Source organism: Salvelinus alpinus, chromosome 22, assembly GCF_045679555.1.
Source record: "Salvelinus alpinus chromosome 22, SLU_Salpinus.1, whole genome shotgun sequence".
NCBI lineage: Eukaryota > Metazoa > Chordata > Actinopteri > Salmoniformes > Salmonidae > Salvelinus > Salvelinus alpinus.
Window position 1 is genome coordinate 25,582,637 of NC_092107.1, and position 22,689 is coordinate 25,605,325.

At 39.9% G+C, this 22,689-nt stretch overlaps 1 protein-coding gene across 1 annotated transcript in view; it reads left to right on the forward strand.

The window, feature by feature from the left end:
• The first annotated feature begins 7,893 nt into the window (after positions 1-7,893).
• The window catches only part of LOC139549309 (CXADR-like membrane protein), a 102,260-nt gene continuing 87,464 nt past the window's right edge, over positions 7,894-22,689 (forward strand). The window contains exon 1 of the mRNA XM_071359624.1: positions 7,894-8,385. Within this exon, the coding sequence (XP_071215725.1) occupies positions 8,325-8,385 (61 nt within the window). The 5' untranslated portion in view covers positions 7,894-8,324. The remainder of the gene's footprint in view (positions 8,386-22,689) is intronic.

Here is a 22,689-nt window from a genome sequence, read left to right on the forward strand (position 1 = left end):
CTCTGATGTACTTGTCCTCTTGCTCAGTTGTGCACCCGGGCCTCCCACTCCTCTTTCTATTCTGGTTAGAGCCAGTTTGCGCTGTTCTGTGAAAGGAGTAGTACAGAGCGTTGTACGAGATCTTCAGTTTCTTGGCATTTTCTGGCATGGAATATCCTTCATTTCTCAGAACAAGAATATACTGTCGAGTTTCAGAAAAAAGGTATTTGTTTCTGGCCATTTTGAGCCTGTAATCGAACCCACAAATGCTGATTCTCCAGATACTCAACTAGTCTAAAGAAGGCCAGTTTTCAGCTGTGCTAACATAATTGCAAAAGGATTTTCAAATGATCAATAAGCCATTTAAAATTATAAACTTGGATTAGCTAACACAACGTGCCATTGGAACACAGGAGTGATGGTTGCTGATAATGGGCCTCTGTACGCCTATGTAGATATTCCAGATATTCCATGTTCCATCCAGCTACAATAGTAATTTACAACATTAACAATGTCTTTACTGTATTTCTGATCAATTTGGTGTTATTTTAATGGACAAAAAAAATTGCTTTTCTTTCAAAAACAAGGACATTTCTAAGTGACCCCAAACTTTTGAACGTTAGTGTATGTCGTAAAGTATGCTTGTTACCTGTCTCCCTGTATGATGTTGAGCTGCTGTTTGTTCAGCGAGGCAGTGTGCAGCAACCGTGGCTCAAAGCACAATAATGAGCTGTGTGATATTTAGTGGGTGGCATTCCTGACTAAAGCTTTGTGACATGTTTAATTCTATGTTGTAATTTCTTTTTTATGAAACTCGAGTTCAATGTCTAACCAAATGACATGTTTGAATATGTCATGTACCATAATTAATTGGGTAGTAAACTGTGCTGTAATGTTTTTAGTGAACGCTACAGCCACCTTGTTTTGTATGCAGTGTGCAGCATGACTGCACCTCTGCGACAAATAGCTATGTTGTCTATTTCACATGTACTGCACAGTATGTTCAGGTAACTTTATCAATGGACAAGCCAGTTCAAGTTAATAGCTGTATTATGTATGTGCCCAGTGCATTCTATGGTTGTGCATGAAAATGTGATTTGTAATTCCATATTATCACACCTTTATGCCTCAATTGTAACACAGATGAACAAGACAGGCACCATCCCTATAGATTCAGATCTCTAGTCACTTTATCTATGTTTCAGGGTTCCTTTCGTCAATTAGATTAGTGGTAGCTAGTTCCGAAAGAACTGTCCTGCTCTTCCTGAATGAAACGTGATTGATTTATGGAAGGACCAAACTGCCATTATCCTATTTATTACTTGTATGATTGGAATACATTCATACCAAGTTGACTTATCCACCTCCAAGTCAGCAAGCAATTCCCCAGAGACAGGAGGTTACCCTCACTTATTTTGCCTGGCTAGTTTTCCCAAGAACAGACATCAAACTATCATGAATGGTAGAATATAATCTCTCATGGTATGTGCAGCCTACATGGAGAAATTCCATCAGCAAAGATCAGGAACTTCATGAATAAACTGAGCTGTGGTAGAAAATCAGGATGGGCTAGATTGACAACTCAAAGGCCTTGGACTGAAGTTATTTGATTTCATCCAGCATCCAGCAGGATACCACCAGGGCATTGCTGCTAAAAGTCCTGATTTCGTCAGGGAGGAAAATCTATAGAGATTTCTATTTTTACTTTAGTGATAAATGAAACATGTACCCAGCCCAAAGGTCAGATCTAGCTGAGATGGGGGGAGGGTTTGTGTCTCTGGCCAGGAACTGTAAATCGAAACGATAATAATCTGAGATACATTTTATAATCCATATGCAGTTAAAGTCGGCTGCTCTCTTTTGGAAATCTGAAACAGGACACATCGTTATACTCACAATCAACGTTACGCATAATCAGAGAATGAATATTACATGTTTATTACACAGCTAAAAAACAATAGCTATTGTTGTTTCATATAAGTGGAGATCAGAATTTAACAAAACTGTGACCACCCTACTGTAATCTATTTGAATTAGACCCACCCTAAACTGTTAGTATAATGTTGGGCCTGCTGGGCCTGCTGTGCCTTGAGAACACAGTGGTGGGCATGTGGTTGTCTGCTGTGCCCCCAGCATGATTTACAGACACCCATGGACAATGGTAAACAGTGCTAACACCACACGCCTCACAGCTTCAACTGGGGCCGGAAACTAAAGCCGAACAACCTTTGATATTTCTCTAAAAGCCAATGCGTCTAATTGTCCGATAGCTGCACTCCAAGAGGCAATGTCACAGTACAGAGGAATCCATGTCTCCTTTAACCTTTGATGAGAACAGAGTCTATTTTTAGAGCACTGACAATATTTTACAAGTGTAAACCGGTCTCACCGATGCATGGAGGTATAGCCTTTGTATTAGAGTGCATTAATGAACATGTGAAGGAAGGCATATGATCATCCATATCAAAAGAGAATCCCCGCATGCAGGATTTTCTAGATTACGGTGTTACATTGCCAGTATAAAGGGTATCATCTTTGTGCTACACTTTCATGTCTTGTCATTCTTCTTTAGTAGGGGCTTGTCAAAAAAATTATCTTGCTTGGCTGGTCACTACGTCAGTTACGCCTCAGTCCATAGTTGCTTTGGAAAATAGCCGGGACTTTAGATTAGTCCGCTGCTAGAGGCAAGGAATTTTCTTTGACCAATAAATTCTCCCTCGTTGAATTATTAGTATGTTTTTAGATTTTTAAGTTTATTCGGCCCCAAAGCGTTACCAAAGTAGTGTCATATTTATTTTTTATTTTTATGTAAGGAACATGAATCTTTCAGCTCTGTATGTCCCCTTTTGTTATACTGTGTGAGAGGCATCGACTCTGTATTGGAATGTGGTTTCCTTACGATTAATAACAGTACATGTCCAGTTTTTCACACTACTTCACATGGTAGTTTATGTTCCCTTTTAATGATGAAAACACCTCTTCAACCCTTCCAATAAAAATGCAGTGGTAATGCAACTCAGCAAGGGACAGATGCTAACATAATTTTTACTGCTCTTGCAACTATTGAGTTGACTTTGGGTGATGTCTTGTGTTATCTCCCATCTCTGCCTTAATCAAGTCACAGTCTATGAGCCTTAAGAAGAATTTCCCATGAACATCAAACTGCTCTCCTCATCTCCCTCTATACCTATACATTAAAACAAGAGCATCTGGAGCCTATATTGAAGTAATTCTGTGAAAAATTAAATCTCACCCACCATGACCCAAAGGACACTTTTAGCCTATAGACCTATAGGGGTAGGGGAGTCACATAAAATACATCAAAAGGACTTTCCACCTTTCCTAGACATTGAAAGACTTAGGCCTTGACCTTACATGTCTAGTACTAATATGAACTATTACCCCTTTCATCAAGCAGAGATTCCATGGTCCTGAATTCAAGAGCTGTTTTGTTCCTCTGATGTTAAAAGATAACATGTTTCATATTTAGCACATTGTCCTAAGGTGCATCCTACAATAAGTTTGAGTATTGTAGGCTTAGTATTGTGGTGAACAAACTAGTTGTATTTATAAGCAGCAGAGTAAGGTCCCCTCATTTAGCAGCATGATTGATGTAGACCTGTGGAGAACTGATGGGTTCCCCCCCACCTGACATATGATGCAAAGCGCCTGTTGATTTACACTGGCTCTCCTAGCAGTGGCGTGCGCCTCACATCGCATCACATCCCTCACTCCCCATTCCCCGGATAGGGAACACTTCATCAAGGGAGGACTGGTGGGATTGGAGAAGGAGAGGGGAGGTGGCATGACATAAAACACCTTACCTCCTCCATAACCCCCACCCTTCACTTGAGCCTTTCTCAAGGCATCCTTGTTTGCTTAGAAAGCTAGCCACTATTGCATTTGTTATTTGTTTGTTATTTTATTAGGATCCCCATTAGCTGTTGCAAAAGCAGCAGCTACTCTTCCTGGGGTCCACATCATCATCCATGTCCAGCATTTATGTGAATAGACCTTAAAATACAAAAGGGATCAATGCCAAGGAAGGCAGTCAATTTGCATTTAAATCCCAAGCGAATCAGCTAATTAATTTGGTTCAATAATGCATCCCAAGCTCCCAATCGGTGGCTGGGGCTCCGCAATGTCCTAATAGGTACGTAAAGATTATTTTCTCTTTTCCCATTATCTCCTTTTGCAGGGGGAAGGGTATGGGAGGGGTATGCAATCTGGTACAGTTTCTCTTTGGAATAAACTTCCTCCTGTGAAAGAGGCTGGCCCTGTGGAATAGAGATGAAATAAAAACAACAACACAAAAAACAACAGTGGCTCTTTGGGGAGTGGAGAGACTGAGCCAGGCGAGAATTCATAAGCAACCCGTTTGCATCTCTTAGTGAGGAAGTGGGCTATGCTAACATAGTAACTCAGTTTGCAGAATATCACTTGATATCTTTGAATGAATGGTTCACTCTATATATACAAGACAATCTGTTCCCCAGATATGCAGCATGAGTATATGCAGTATCTCACACACTAACTTTAAGGGGGCTTTTTGAGCACACAACCATTCACACAAAGGGACAAATAGTTTTCCAATTAGGCCAAATGTATTTATTTTAGTACTTAAGAATATTGTTGATTTATGGCTATAAGATATAGCATTTTCCTGCATCTAGTCGTACTGAAAATACCAAGCAAATGTTGTGTGCAATGTAGTGGAAATTATGTCGAAAAGAGATTGATCTGTTTACTTTGAATGCACCAGGCATTGTACTACCCAGTGCAGAGGAGGCTGGTGGGAGGAGCTATAGGAAAATGGGATCATTGTAATGAGTGGAATAGAATCAATGGAAAGGAGTCAAGCGTGGTTTCCATGATATGTTTGATGTGTTTGATACTGTTCCATTTATTCCATTCCAGCCAGTACGATGAGCTCATCTTCCTAGCTCCTCCCACCAGCCTCCTCTGACACAGTGGTATATTTTACCTCTCAAAGATACAACCATGAGATTCAGCATAAACAGTGATCAAATTCAGCCTTTTTGACAATAATTTTCCGACTAACACCGTTTGATCCATTCAAGCAGCTTACAAATGCAAAACAAAACATTGGTTCCACGTTTGGCTCTTGATTGTGATTCTGTCATTGCCCTTGTCTTTAATCAGTGCATGATAAACATTTTCTGATTTATCTCTCCCTCTCTGATTCTCTACCACGATTAAAGCTTCATGAAGAAATCAAAAAGAAGACTCAGAGTAACATCTGCTTTTGAAGTCATTGGTCTTTTAAATGCAAGGAGTGTGCACTCCTCCCCCCCAAAAAGATGTGAATAGCAAATGACAGACAGAGAGCGAGAGAGAGAAAGAAAGAGAGAGTGACAAACATTCACTAAGCCTAGCAGTGATTTTAGATCAACAAACATGCATCTGAACAATCACTTTTCCTCTTGCCATGACAACGTCATGGTGAGAGAGGCAGAAACAAAGGACCTTTGGGAAGATAATACATTCATGTGATTGGATTAAAAGGTGCTGCCTGCATGTGGATATGAGCATCACTAAAGGCCTGGCTGTGTTCTACTACACAGGAGGGAATGCGCTTTACTGACCTATAAACAAACATCCAATGTGGATCAATAGGCTGAGTGGTCTATGCTGCCTCGAGATGCTGACCCTAAATCTCCCGGGGTCACCCTCTCCCTCATTAAATTATAAAAGATCTGTGAGCCGTGAAAGACTAACTGTGAAGGATCCCAGCGGTGCCTAAAAACAGAGCCCAACAAAATAGATTTTTCAGTCCATATTGTTATTCAAGAATCCTTTAAAGTCTGTCTGCGGTCTCTGAAGTCAGGACTCAAAGACAGGCTCAACTTCCCGCAGAGCTCATGTACATCTGTGGTGTGTTAGCTCGTCAAGAAAATGCTTACACCTCCGTGTGAGGTCACGACCACGGAAATACGGTGTAAGAGTAACCAGGAACACTCGCCAGGTCCGTTCCTGACGTCCGAGCCATAGCGCATTGCTTGTTATATTTGAATTGTAAATCCACTTGGGAACTAAAACAGGAGCCATGTTGTTTCTGAAGCTTTAAAAAAAATTATGGACCTTGCACATAGGAGGATTACATTTTCATGTGGTGAAAGAAGAGTCCCAACACATCACCATTATCATTTTTAAAGGGGGTCTGTTCCCACAAATGGAATCATTATGCCAACAGTGATGCCTCATACAATACTGGCTCTGAGGGAATGGACGCCAGGACAGAATGTGGCACATTGTAATGCTAGTTCACCAATCAGTGCTGACAAGGACCTGTTTCCACACTAGTGACTTTTCAGGGCCTGTGGTATAAATATCAGCCATCTGCATTAAGGTGCTATATCATGCACCAAGGCCAAGCCACCAAGTTCACTTCCATGGCAGGGTCTGCTTCCCATTTATGATGGGTGACCTGCTGCATGATAATTAGAATCTACCTCACAATATTTAACCTAACTGCATTACATTTTAGTCTTTTAGCTTTTCAGGAGCAATTATGGTTAACTGCCTTGCTTAAGGGCACATTAACAGATGTTTCACCTAGTTGGCTCGAGGATTCGAACCAGCAACCTTTCAGTTATTGGCCCAACACTCTTAAACTTGGCTACCTGCCGCCCCTACAGTAGCTGTGGCAAACTTATCCTTTGGGTATAATTCAGTACAGGTACCTATATGTTTGCAATCAGTTCAGTGGTGATCGCACGATCAACTGCTCAGAGATTGTGCCATGTTATCACATTTGCTCATTGAGTAAGCTGCGCATTGCACCCCCAATGCTATTGCTTTGCTCCTCTCCTGGAATTGTGCTGACAGTGCCAAGCCTGTCTATGGTTATGCCTTGGATTGCAGCATCAAGGGTAATCTTCCATCCATCATAGTTTGACAATCTGTGTTGGAAGAGCAAAGTTTCATGTTATGCTCTTACTCTTCGACAGTGAATTAGTAGTGAGTAGTCGCAATGAGACAATTATATAAATGACATGTTCGCCATAAGATTGATCGACGAAAATCTTATTTTCAATGACTGCCTAGGAACAGTGGGTTAACTGCCTTGTTCAGGGGCAGAACGACAGATTTGTTCCTTGTCAGCTCGGGGATTTGAACTCGCATCCTTTCGGTTACTAGTCCAACACTCTAATCACTAGGCTACGCTGACACCCCAAAAACAGAAAAATGTATCAGTTTGTATAAAATTTGAAGGAGCTCTCTGACAAAACTGCACTTTCTATATCACATGGGTAGAGTGAGACAAATAGAAGCACTTCCATATCTCTCCTGGCACATTAGCTTGATGTAGATGGAGGGGAAGGAGGGGGCATTGTTTCAAGCTATCTAGTTATTGGGATGGAAAGGAATGGGGTGCTCAAAGAGCCACTTCAGAGAGCAGCAGCAGTGAAGGGGAGGGCTGGCCTGGTGGCCACTGGAGACCCCAGCCCTGTGTGTTATTTCAGTAGATTGTTCAGAGACAGAAGAGGAGATTAATCTGTCTCAATGCCTGATAGGAAATGTTGCTCCTCTCTCTGTTTATTTACCTCACTGTTGCACAGTCATACATTCTACAGCCAGGGAACCCATGAATGGATACATAAATCCTGACTGTGTGTGCACTATAACTCCAGGATAATGGACACTTATTTCAATCTTTCCCATGTGTTACATTTCCACTGTGCTGTTTCCCAAACTATCCCATTATTTTTTCCAGATCCAGCATGCACTCTTGTAAAAATCATGCAAGAACATAAAATAAAAAACATTTTCATCCAGACATCTGTAGGGGGAACATTGTTACCCTTTTGATGCACTGCTAAGGAAGTGGGCCTCAAGTAACCTACCCCACAGTCAGACCAGCCCAAGATGCCTTTGTGGTCAGATCAGGCAATGTGAGCGTTTCAGGCTCTAGAAGTCTCCATCCAGCATGCAGCAACATCCACCTATCGGAATTCTTCCCCTCACTTTCTAGTGCAGCGGACAGCGGTATAGGAAGGAGAGGAGAACGCTCAGAGCCACGGAGACAGAGGGAACCTGAGACACGCACGCGTCCCGAACGACACAGAAAGGAAGGGAATTTTGATTTGACGCGTGGCCGATAATGATGAAATTGACGATACGAAAGAGCTGCATTCCTTAGTGAAGGGAATAATTGACATTTCGAGTGTTCCAATATATGATGTCCTTGGATCCTTGCTCATTGTAGATTATATTTAATTGCTCTCTCGAATTTCTGAAATCTTTCTTTATTGTGATTGTACACTTCGTTCACCCGCATGAAATGTAAGGCAGTCTGAGCGCATTGTTTCCAGCTTCGTCGCATGGGATTTCCAGTCGTGTCGGGTGCGGTGATGTCTGCAACATTTCGCTCTTTGTTTCTGGGTAAGTGAATTCCCATTCATATGAAAATATGTAGTTATTAATAGGAGATGATCAATGACATGATAAAGGATGTAATTGGGGTTATGATTTATATCGAGCATGTAGGCTATTGTTCACAAAAATGTACCATAGCTGACAGCGCTCCATCGTGCGTAATTTTATCCAGAATTATATCGAAATTAGCCTACAAATAATGTAACATAAGCTGTTCATAATATTTATCTCAAGTTCTTTATGAATAGCCTAGATCAGTTTGACAAATTAGCCATGTTAAAATGTAAAATAAATAGTGAGATGAGACTTCATTGTGATAAGTAATTCAATGAAAAATGTGTGTTAAGAAGAAAAAAGTTAACTTCGGAAAAAAAGCCCCTACAATGTGAATTGAAAGCAGATGTTTTTGTGTTATGATCACTGTACAAAGGCTGCACTTCAGGCATCCATCCACTTGACTGGTGCTGGAGAAAGACTGTAGTCTGAGTGTATTGTATTGTCCATTGTCTGTTAATGACAGATTTAACACAACTGCTTCTTAACAGAAAGCACAAAGACAGGGCACGCCACCTATAATCCGAATCACAAACTAATGTGTTGTGACACGATTGGCAAAAATAGATATTTCTAATAGATCATGGCAGGTGTTGAGAGTGCCTCGCTGGTGCCCTGAGAGCAGTGGCAGATCTAGACCATTTCAACTGGGGGGGCCAAGCTGGGGCCAGTTGTACTGTTAGAGGGACCAGTTACATTAGATGTTATTGTTGTCATATCGTTTCCTTCACTGCATTGCAGGCATTAGCAGGCAAAAGACCATGTTCATAATCATCATCGTTGCCACTGTCTAATAACGGATGTAAAAAAAGAACGATAGCAAAAATTAGTAATGTAAAAATTATTTCATACTCCACATTTCTTGGGGGCCTCAAGGGGGTCCAAAATTGTAGTCACAGGGGCACTGTCCCCCCCCCCCCCTTCAATTCCAACAATTCTGTCCGTTGTTGTGATGGTGCATTCCATTATTATATATATTTTTTCTGATGACAGTTTATTGGCTGTAGCCTTTTGTGTGTAGCCTAATGTGTTTATCAAACTTATACCTTTAATGTAGTATATATTTTCTTTGCAATAGCACATTAAATACATTACCTCTGCCAATATATACTGAACATAAATATAAATGCAACATGTAAAGTGTTGGTCCCATGTTTCATGAGCTGAAATAAAAGATCCCAGAAATTGTCCATATGCACAAAATATTATTTCTCTCAAATTGTGTGCACACATTTGTTTGCATGAAGCTGATAAAACAGCATGATCATTACACAGGTGCTCCTTGTGCTGGGGACAATAAAAGCCCACTCTAAAATGTGCAGTTTTGTCACACAAGACAATGCCACAGCCCTACTGATTTATTTAAATGGACTGATTTCCTTATATGAACTGTAACAGTAAAATCTTTGCCATTTTTACATGTTGCGTTTGTATTTATGTTCAGTATATTTGTATGTTAAATTGGGTCCGAAAGTCTTATTTTGTCCAAATTCAACGCATCTTCCATAATTCTTGCAGTAACATCACGTCAGAATTTCACTGTGAGGTTTCTATAAATCCAGCAAATACCATAGCTAGAGCTTTACATGTTCTCTATTGTCAAAGTAGCTACACCTGAATGAGGTCAGTAGCCTGCTCTGCAATGATAGGCCTATGAGTGAGGCAGACAAGTGATGTGGGTTGCCATTGTGTTCATTTTCCTTAGCCAATAGGCTGGGGATAAATGGGTTGATAGTCTAGACAGGCAATCATAGCTCTAGTGAACTGTATTATCAGCTATTTGTTAGCTGGTGGTGATGATGATGATGGTGATGATGTTGATGTGATGATGGTGATGATGGTGGTGGTGATGATGGTGAATATTGGTGATGGTGGTGGTGGTGATGATAATGGTGGTGATGATGGTGATGTTTTGGTGGTGGTGTTGATGATGATGTTGAGTATGATGGAATTTGTATTATTTTTTTGTATTTGGCAGATTAGTGTAGTGCTGATGTGTAGGTTGGAATACATGTAGTGGTGACATACCCCTCTGTGCACTCTTTCATAATGGCAAACCAGGTTGAAGGACATTTCCCTTATAGTTATGAACAGTATTTATTTAAGACCAACCCAGAGGCTGCGCTGAGAGAGAAGAGCTTATTTTATTATGGAATGATCAATACTAATTAATAGAGCTAATTTCCTTTTAATTTGTCTTTGGCCTTGGAAGTCCAGAGACATCCTTAACTTAATATCTGTGGGAGATGTAATATCCAGTGTTCACATTATAGATAAGTACCACAATTAAACACCAGAGAATTCCTTAACTGGCTTTATCAAGGCTTACATCACAAAATGAATGGTGCAGTAGAAGGTCAAATGATATGGTAAAGCCTGTAAAACAGCTGGAAGTAGAACCAGAGTAACCAAACCAGAGTAGTGGAGCTTAATGATGGATTGCCTGCCTGTCCTTCCCTCAGCAATATATGGTTTTGAATGGAACATGTTAAATGACTGTCCAGGAAGTAATAACAGATTGTAATTCACTTGACAGAAATGTAATGGGAAAAAGTGAGTAGCCCTTCCATTGGAGTTATCCATTTCCAACCCGCAAACACCCTCATTTCAAATGGAGCTTATCCACTTTGACCGCTAGGATATTTAACAGTCTTGCATCTATGCTGCTCTATGATAATGGCAGAGGGAATTTGAGTTGCATCCTCAAGTTGCATAATCATCGTTCATCTGATCCGTTATGTATGGAGATATATGCTAAGAGTGACTAGGTTTAAAACGGGTTTCTGTTCCCATTCTATATTTAGCATCTCTCCAGGGACAAAGGATCTCTCAAATGTGGAGATGACAGGAGCCTCCGGAGCCAGAGGTTTTGAAGTGACATCTCGATGTGTTTGGCCCTGAATCACAATTCCACACATACTAGCCCCCCTATCTCACACTCACACAGCCATTTAAAAAAAAAATCTGGTGACCATAGAAAGCATTAAGTCTGTAGGTCTAGTTATTGCATATCTAGTCCATATTAATAGACTAGGGGCTGTATTCAATCTGTATCACAGAAGAACAGCGTTACAGCGTGATTGAAATTGAAAGCAATGTTCCCGCATTAGCGGAGACTGCATTCACGTAAACACTCCAAATATTTCAAGCTCTAGATTGCAGAGATACACACAGGATGGAATAACCTTTTAGAAGATGTGAGCACACATGTAATGAGCACCCTAATGAGACGATGTTCGAGCACAAAGGTCTAACTGTCACTACTAGAACTATACACCCATATCAACAAACACTAATTTGCTTTTCTAGCAGTTTTTCCTGATGTGTTATGTCTTACTTGATTCCTATGGCCTTTAGATGGCTAATACACTTTTCCTGTTTTTCTTCTGAAAGAACCTTGTTTCATTGATTGAAGTGCTTTTAGGAATGTTTTTCTGTGCAGAGCAAGCCTAGGGCCCGATTCAATCAGATCCGCTTTGGCCAACATCAGCATAGCAGTTGTTTTGGCAGTGTCAGAGGTGGAACTGCGTTAGAGCTGTCTATAATCCCACAATTCCCATGCAGCCGCGTTAGAAGTTCATGCAGCCGCTTTGCAAGTTCAAACACTCGAATTAGACTAAATCCCCATATCCAAATGAACATGAAAACATGCATTAGTCTAACATCAATGGTTTGAGTTTTTTACAAGTCATTATTTCTATCATCAATAGAGCCTACACTTTACAGTGCCATTTTGAACTTCTAACGCAGTAGGGATAATAAGGAAGGGAGTGGTTTGTGACACACGAGCAGCCGTTCCCCAATTTGTCAGCTCATACCTCAGTTACACCTCCAACACCATCAAAACATCAGCTACAGTGCATTCGGAAAGTATTCAGACCCCTTAACTTTTTCCATATTTTGTTACTTTACAGCCTTATTCAAAAATGTCCTCATCAATCTACACACAATACCCCATAATGACTGAGCGAAAATAGGTTTTTAGACATTTTTGCACATTTATTACGAATAAAAACAGAAATACCTTATTTACATAAGTATTCAGACCCTTTGCTATGAGACTTGAAATTGAGCTTTCCATTGATCATCCTTGAGATGTTTCTACAACTTGATTGGAGTGCACCTGTGGTAAATTATATTGATTGGACATGATTTGGAAAGGCACACACCTGTCCATATAAGGTCCCACAGTTGACAGTGCATGCTAGAGAAAAAACCAAGCCATGAGGTTGAAGGAATTGGCCGTAGAGCTCCAAGACAGGATTGTGTCGAGGTACAGATCTGGGAAAGGGTACCAAAAAATGTCAGCAACATTGAAGGTCCCCAAGAAAACAGTGGCCTCCATCATTCTTAAATTGAAGAAGTTTGGAATCACCAGACTTTTCCTAGAGCTGGCCGCCCGGCAAAACTGAACAATCGGGGGAGAAGAGCCTTGATCAGGGAGGTGACCAAGAACCCGATGGTCACTCTCACAGAGTTCCAGAGTTCCTCTGTGGAGATGGGAGAACCTTCCAGAAGGATAAACCATCTCTGCAGCACTCCACCGATCAAGCCTTTATGGTGGAGTGGCCAGACGGAAGCCACTCCTCAGTAAAAGGCATATGACAGCCCACTTGGAGTTTGCCAAAAGGCACCTAAAGGACTCTCAGACCATGAGAAACAAGATTCTCTGGTCTAGTAAAACCAAGATTGATTTCTTTGGCCTGAATGCCAAGCGTCACGTCTGGAGGAAACCTGGCACCATCCCTACGGTGAAGCATGGTGGTGGCAGCATCATGCTGTGGGGATGTTTTTCAGTAGCAGGGACTGGGAGTCTAGTCAGGATCGCGGGAAAGATGAATGGAACAAAGTACAGAGAGATTCTTGATGAAAACCTGCTCCAGAGCGCTCAGGACCTCAGACTGAGGTGACGGTTCCCCTTCCAACAGGACAACGACTCTAAGCAGACAGCCAAGACAATGCAAGAGTGGTTTCGGCACAAGTCTCTGAATGTCTCTGAGTGGCCCAGCCAAAGCCCGGACTTGAACTCGATCGAACATCTCTGGAGAGACCTGAAAAAAGGTGTGCAGATACGCTCCCCTTCCAACCTGACAGAGCTTGAGAGGATCTGCAGAGAAGAATGGTAAAAACTCTTCATATTCAGGTGTGCCAAGCTTGTAGCATCATGCCCAAGAAGACTCGAGGCTGTAATCGCTGCCAAAGGTGCTTCAACAAAGTACTGAGTAAAGGGTCTGAATACTTTTGTAAATGTGATATTTAAGTGTTTTATTTGAAATACATTTGCTAAAATTTCTAAAAACCTGTTTTTGTTTTGGCATTATGGGTTATTGTGTGTAGATTGATTACGGGGGAAAACGATGTAATCCATTTCAGAATAAGGCTGTAATGTAACAAAATGTGGAAAATGTCAAGGGGTCTAAATACTTTCTGAATGCACTGTATGTGGATCCAGCCAATGTTGGTTAACGCTGGTTAGCGCTAGATCTGATTGAATCCAGGCCCTAGTTCTGTGTTCTGAATGAGAGCGATTTTAGGTGAAATAGTGCCTGCTTTATACCTGTTCTTGCTCTCTCTGTGCGTATTTTTAACAGCCAAAGACATCCTCGATACAAGTGAAGGTCATTCTGGTGAGATGAAAATGTACATTTCAGTATGACAGATTTCCTCTCTCTTTTCTATATCCTTCCTATTTTACCCCCTTGTGTCTGTCACCATCTTATTTGCATCAATACACTACATTGACATTGGACATCAATTTCCCCATTGATCAATGTCTTTTCAAGAGGTCTGTCTCAAAATACAGTATGTCTTTTGCTTGACGTGGGCCACAAACATCTGGACAGAACTGTGTTTCTGTTGTTTTCTGATCTATAAATCTCAGCCGCTTTTCAACCTTCACTGACAAAATGACTTCCAGATTATTTTGGAACACATGAACAGGAACTGCCTATTTCCCTGTACGGCTAACTTTTGACAGATGCTCTGGAGAGGCTCAGATTCACGTTAACTCAAGCCACATGTATAATACAGTAGGCTACCTTCATTCTGGTCCACCAAGCTCTTCTTTCTATGATATCTATCAAGCATTGCAGACCTTCCATTTTAGGTTCATAAACGGGGTTCAAACAACAGAGTACCCTACGGATTTCTTTCATCTCTGCCACCATGGTCATTTACGAGCAAAAGTGAGGATTTCTGCATTATTTGTTGGGGTAAATAACCATGAAAGTCAATAGAGCGGGGACAATTATTGCTTCTTTTCAGGAAAGCTTTGCCGCTAGTGAACATAAACAGTTTGATGAGGGTCTCTTTGATTGTTTTATAAGGACGCAGAGATCTAAGGGTGGACAAATGACAAGACAAATACTGATGTTTTTTGCCTCGAACTACAAAGGGCATGGTCCTAATTTACTCTTTCTGCAAATGCCAGATTTTCACCCAAAGCGACCAATCCACCATTCATTCTGATCTTAACGACAACCCTCCGATGTCCAGAGATGAACCCATCTTTCTCAGTATAATGCCATTTTGCTATTTCCTTTAGGAATACATCCCTCCATTTTACTATGATGTCTTTCGGGGGTCCAGAAACTCCCTATTTGTTACATTTCTACCAATATTGCCCTAAAAATAAATACTTTACCCAAAGGTATAATGATATTTCCCATTGACTGATCATGGTTTTTCAGATCCCCTGGTATGATATTTTTGCACATCATTGATTGACACTGTTGGACTTCAACCACATCTTTCAATGGATAGCTACTGCCAAGTGAATAGAGACTTATCAAAATCAACACATCTTCTGAATACCATTTAAATGAAATCCATTATCATCATTCATTTTTAGGATGCTATCATTCCAAGCTCACAGCTCTGTTTTGCTTCTCTCAAGCATGCTCTACCTAACTGAAAACTGGCAGCCCAGAATAAGGCTGGAACGCTTGTCTACTCATAGCAAAACATGCTTTTGATCTGTGTTCTCTCTTTGGAAACCAGGTATATCTGTTTTCAGAAAGGCTGAGGGATCCGTTATTGGTACAGGAAAATAAATAGTTTCAACCCCCAAAAAAATCACTGTCGCAAAGGTGTCTTTCAATTTCAAGCAGCTTAGCATACTGCTTACATCAATGACACGAGAAGAATAACAAGTGCCTTACAATGTATTTTATATGCGATTTTCCTCCGTTGAAAAGAATGGAATTGTCATTCTGTACGTTAGTTCCATGGATGAACTTGGCCAAACCTTATTTTTCTCAGAGGCTGTAGTGAGCGTTTCCTCTGTGTCAAACGCTCTAGCCCACTGTCATCTGGACCACCCATTAGCTAGAGCTGAGGTGTTGACATTGCAAGTCTGAGATTATGAATTGTGATTTGACTTTAATGTGATTTTAATGTGATTTTAATGTGATTTTAATGTGATTTTAATGTGATTGGTCAAATGTGCATGCCCTCGCATAAAATGCAAGGAATTGTTGATTTTTCCAAAATAAATTGCAATCACAGAATCGCAGACTCCTGGAGGGACTAATTGATTATTATATCCAAATAGAGGCTTTGATATTCAAAAGGCATGATATGACTGAAGATCTGAATAATTTGGGAATATTGCTCTCAGAGGAATAGGTTCTCACTATAAAGCACTCTGTGACAGTGATCATCAACTAGATTCAGACGCGGGCCAATTTTTTCTTGAGCGGATGGTCGGAGGGGGCGGAACATTTTTACAATCAGTGGCGACCCGTAATTTAGCCACACATATTTAGCAAAAAAAAAAATATATATATCTATTTTTTTTTTTGTGAGGGGTTGCCATTTTTGCATGTTATTTTGGCGATAATACATGTCACATATCAGTTTGCAAACAATGTAAAAAAATAAATAACTGAGTTAATAAAACTGCATACAAAGTAAACTGCCTTACTTTCTTGAGTAAGGCAGCTCCAAAATGCAGGTGTTTCAGCCTAGCTCAGTGCTTTCTATGGTGGTGGGGCAGCCAGTGGAAAATACAGAGTGTAGGGTTTGGTAATATTCTCTAGTTGCGCCGTGATTGGCTCAGTGTTCTTTCACTCATGGGGACACTACGTCACTGCCAAATCTAAGGGTAGAGCTAAAAAATTCAAGCTCCTTGGGTGTGCCATAGAGTTACATTAGAAGTGCCCATCCAAGAAGGTTCAAGGTCATTGGCCACAGATAAAATGACATCAAATCACCTTATATCTACAGTAGCTTTGATCATACTTTCACAATCTTAGCTAGCAGTCATCATCATGAATCAAGTCGACAATCTACTGGCAAATCCTTTTTAATCCTTGTCATATGAAGAGAAATAATGAAGAGAAATTATAGATAAAACATACCGGTGCTCATCGGCCATTGGAAATAAACATTACACAACAAGTTGGAAATCACAAATTCAACAATGAGTGGTTTGGAAGGAATCAGTGGCTAACTGCAAGCATTGCAAAGCAATCACTAGACTGCTATTCAGTGGAGTTGATGTGTGGTCTCAATTCTGGGTTTAAGGGTCTCTTTTCCGATCTTAAAATGATAAACATTCAACATTGACCATGCTGTCAACCAGCATGATTTCTGCCACGTTTAAATCAACTGTTAACTCGGAACTGGGAAATCTGACTTCAATGAGTTCAAGACAACTGGGAACTCGGGGAAAAAACAAGCTCCTACTGGGATAATACGTTTTGAACGGTCATCCAACTCGGAATTGTAAGTTGGGAACTCGGGCCTCTTTCTAGAGCTACGACCCGAAGATCACTGACGTCATCATGATTCAACCTTGTTTTTTTCCAAGTTCCCAGTTGTCTTGAAAGCACCATCAATCCAGAGAATGACAGACTTTGATGACAACGTTTGATGACAAAATTTGCCCACGAAGGACTGCCGCTCCACCTTCCAGTTCAAGTGAACACAGCACAACAAGGTCCAAAAATGTCTTGTACGCTGCTGCATAAATTATGTAAAATGCCAGGGAGATATGTAAACTGTCGCTACTGTAAGAATGTGATACAAAGTGTATGTTGTGTAGTTACTATTAGTTGCCTCACCCTAATCATTTGGTCTATTTTCCCCTGTTAATTTCACCGACTGTTCTGACTTTGTGATACACATGTAGCCTATAACCTGTTTTAGAGAAATGTAATCATGAATATTCTAAGAGCGTTCATTGTTTGCTTATATGCCCCCTTTATTTACCCTATGGTTCGGACTGGGTGTACAGGGAGAACACTGTAAGAACGGCCCATGTTCTGAATTATGTCGCTGTACATTTCAAAAGTGCTGAACAAATAGTTATATTGACTACGTCCATCCTAGCTCGCTCATTAATGTCTTAATCGAAATTACGGAGTGCCTCTTATCATCTTGTTGTCCCCTTATGCCATAGTTTGTACATCTTAATTGTCAGTAGAAACCACATTTGTTTAAGCAAGTCAGCCATATCAGCTATGTTTTTTTAAAGGCAGTAAATGAGGCTGAATTAACTATTTTGCTTCCAGACAAGGCTTCGAAAATAGCCAGGTGTAGCAGTGGTAAGGGGTTGGGACTGCTGTTGGGACATCTTTATGAAGGCCCTAACAGTTTGTGGGCACAATTTGTCACCGTTATAGTGCAATTAATCTATTGTTTAGTGTTGTGTTGTGTTGTGCAGTGGCTTTGCTGGCATGCATCCCCCAACATTTTTGGTTTGTTTGCCCCACCAAGATTTACATACTAAAATCGGCACCTAATTACAATCATTTGTAGACCGCAAATTGACCGCAAGAAGCCCAAACAGATATTATATTTCACTAAAACATAATAATTTCAAACCTTGCTTACATGTGTATATGATCACGTCTCTCTACTATGCGTGGAAATCACAGGTCGGTGGATCCTTAATTGGGGAGAACGGGCTCATGGTAATGAGTGGAGCAAAATTAGAGGAATGTTATCAAATACATCAAACACATGATTTCCAGGTGTTTGTTGCCATTCCATTTGCTCCATTCCGGCCAATATTATGAGCCGTTCGACCCTCAGCAGCCTCCACTGGTGGAAATACTTGGGAACAGATTTCCCCAATTAAAATCCATTGGAGCTGATTTCCTGGTGTTTTACAGTTTTTTATGTCCAACATTGAAAATGCAAGAAAAAACCCCCAGATGTTATCTTATTTTTTTTTTGCTAAGAAAACTTGGGGGGCCAAATAAAACCTTTTGCCTGGGGCAAAATCACTGTATCACAGTGATACAAAGTGGAGAATCTCTGAACATGCTTCCCTCGCACCAGGACAGCAACACTAATTCACTAAGAATTGACTTCTTCTCCCTCATATGACATTAAGCAGTAAATTATTATTGAAATTGAATTCAGATTTTTTTTTTTTATCAACCAATGATGTTTTTTTTTTATCAACCAATGATGCAAAAGCATGTTCCAATGACAACCTTGTTGTTTTTTCTCCCTCTCTTTTTGTGGAATGAGAGCCAACTGAGAGAACTGAGAGAACGGAGGAAATGTTCCACATCTGACTATTTAGACGCCTGCTGTTCCTTTCAATTTGAAACAGTCTATTAGCTCTGCAAGCAGGCCACTCCATTAGGTGTTCTGAACCCGCGTGCTCCATTGTCTCACTCCATTTCCCTCTTGCTGCTCTCCCCCAAGCGTTAGTGCCAGTAATCAGTAGAGGCCTCCTTTTCTTCATGCATTCATCTTCACCCCCATTGTCATCACCACTCCACCCGGAAAAGATCCAAAGATGGATGGTGTTTGCAGGGAGAATTTGGTGGCCATTGATTAGTGCATTTAAAAGTAGGAAGAAGGAATGGTTAACCTGCAGGTAGCAACAACAGCTTGAGGACCATCTGTCTTCCCTATTTGATTTGGAGGGGTTTTAAAATCCGAAGCTTGTTCGTGGTTCAATACTTTTGTTTCATGTCTGTCATAAATTGACCATTACATAACGTCCTGTAATTCAGATAGGTTGCAATTATTTTATTAGAATCATGAAAAAGGCTTTATATGATAAACACGTACTGTAAACTGACGCTGATATTTTTTTAACTAAGGATAAATGCATTGGTCATCACGACTGCAGATATTTTATTGCTATTCAGTGCTAGTAACTGTAGAATGCAATATTTAGGTCCCACTAGTGGCTTGCTGTTATCTTGTACTAGAGGCATCATGATGGATGGTTTAATTATCGAGACACAATGCCAGGCATTTATCTGGCTGTTCATACCACAGCAAAAACATTGTAAACTGGATATCGCTGATCAATCGCTAGGCTTCCTGCAATTAAGTGTTTAATGCTGCTGATTACGCTAGCCTGCAGTGTGTCACACTAACGGTGGCTCAACCTTTAAACGCTACGAGGCGAGATGCACTCAATGGAAGAAGTTAATGTTTGCTTAGGAGATTAAGTTACATTTAGGTGCTTAGACCAGGGGCTGCATTCGGTCTTCAACGAGGTCCGGAGGGCCGCACTTAAAATTGGTTATATTTCCTTCCTGTAAAAAAATTGTGAAAAATACTCCTCTATCCATTGTTTTTGAAAAATTCGATGCTCCCTGACTGTTTAGCTTTCATTTTGGTGATCATTAGCGAGCAGGACACAATCAAGAAACTGTATGAATGTAGATCCATTATTATTACTACCAGTGGTGGAAAAAGTACCCAATTGTCAAACTTGAGTAAAAGTAAAGATACTTAAAACTTCTTGTCAATAGGTGGGCGCTGTTTTCACTTTGGAAAAAATCGTACCCAAATTAAACTGCCTCGTACTCTATTCTAGATTGTACAATATGCATATTATTATTACTATTGGATAGAAAACACTCAAGTTTCTAAAACGGTTTGAATTATATCTGTGAGTAAAACAGAACTCATTTTGCAGCAAACTTCCATACAGGAAGTGAAAAATCTGAAAACGAGGCTCTGTTTCAGGGCCTGCCTATTCAATTGCCTAATATTTATCGATATGCATGCACTTCATACGCCTTCCACTAGATGTCAACAGGCAGTGGAAGGTGGAATGGGGTGGGTAGCTTGGAAGCACCTCCATATTGTCTTATGATAAGCGTTCGGTATACACGGCTAATATCTCCGGCTCTGTTTTTATTTGATACATATTAGAAAAACATCATAAAGTAGGTTTTTTCAACCGAGTTTCATCAGTTTATTCAACGTTTATTGGGACTTTTGGAGTTTTCCGTTCTTTGCGTCGAGAGAAACTGGGAACGTCATCAACATTGGCTAGCATTGTGGCACGAATAGGAAAAGGACATTCTAAAACCAAACAACGATTTATCCTCGACCTAGGACTCCTTGTACAAGATTCTGATGGAAGCTCAACAAAAGTAAGAACAATTTATGATGTTATTTCGTATTTCTGTGGAAAATGTTATTCCTATTCTCTGCCATTTTGGCGGGCGCTGTCTCGCAATAACGATAGCTGTTTGTTATGGTAAAGTTATTTTTTTTAAATCTAACACGGCGGTTGCATTAAGAACCAGTGTATCTTTCATTTGCCATACAACAAGTATTTTTATGTAAAGTTTATGATGAGTTCTTTGGTCAGATTAGGTGAGTGTCCAAAATAGCTCCGGACATTCTGGTGAATCGATGCTACATATTCACAATGTATAACCACGGTTTGCAGCTCTAAATATGCACATTTTCGAACAAAACATAAGTGTATTGTATAACCTGATGTTATAAGACTGTCATCTGATGAAGTTGGTCAAGGTTAGTGATTAATTTTATATCTTTTGCTGGTTTTTGCGAATGCTATCTATGCGGTGAATAAATGCGGTTGTGTGTTGGGCTATTGTGGTAAGCTAATATAATGCTATATTGTGTTTTCGCTGTAAAACACTTAAAAAATCGGAAATATTGGCTGGATTCACAAGATGTTTATCTTTCATTTGCTGTACACCATTTATTTTTCATAAATGTTTTATGATGAGTATTTATGTATTTCACGTTGCTCTCTGTAATTATTCTGGCTGCTTTGGTGATATTTTTGATGGTAGCTGCAATGTAAAACTATGATTTATACCTCAAATATGCACATTTTCGAACAAAACATAAATTTATTGTATAAAATGTTATAAGACTGTCATCTGATGAAGTTGTTTCTTGGTTAGTGACTAATTATATCTATATTTGGTCGGTTTTGTGATAGCTACCTATGCGGTAGAAACATGGTGAAAATATGCGGTTGAGTCTTTGGCTATTGTGGTTAGCTAATAGAAATACATATTGTGTTTTCGCTGTAAAACATTTAAAAAATCAGAAATGATGGCTGGATTCACAAGATGTTTATCTTTCATTTGCTGTATTGGACTTGTGATTTCATGATATTTATATGCTATTATTTAGTTGTGGTGCTATGCTAGGCTATGCTAGTCAGCTTTTACTGATGAGGATGCTCCCGGATCCGGGATGGGTGTTAAGTAAAGGTTAATAGAAAATGACTCAAGTAAAAGTGAGTCACCCAGTAAACTACTACTTGAGTAAAAGTCTAAATATATTTGGTTTTAAATATATATTTCACTATCAAAAGTAAATGTAATTGCTAAAATATACTTAAGTATGAAAAGTAAAAGTATAGTCATTTCAAATTCCTTATATTAAGCAAACCAGATGGCACCATTTTCTTTTTTTAATATTTATTTACAGATAGCCAGGGGTACACTTCAACACTCAGACATCATTACACATTAAGCATGTGTGTTTAGTGAGTCTGCCAGATCAGAGGCAGTAGGGATGACCAGGGATGTTCTCTTGATAAGTGTGTGATTTAGACAATGTTCCTGTCCTGCTAAGCATTCAAAATGCAACACGTATTTTTGGGTGTCAGGGAAAATGTATGGAGTAAAATGTACATACTTTTCTTGAGGAATGTAGTGAAGTAAAAGTATAAGTAGTAAAGTGAAGTACAGATACAGAAAAAGACGACTTAAGTATTTTACTTAAGTACTTTACACAACTGATTACTACACAGTTTCAATTTGGTTTTATTCATTTTAAAGTATATTTAACATACTTTAAAATGACCCCACCCACCCCCCAAAAATATACAGAGAGATGTTGTTTTATGTATGTTTGACACCCCTGGCTTAGACCATGGTGAGTGTACAGTAGATTGCTGAAAAATATTTTAAAAATCTCCACTTCCTGTGAAACTGTTCCAGAACAGATAGCATCATCACCTTTGTTTTTACGAGTCGTTAGACTTGACTTGATGATGAA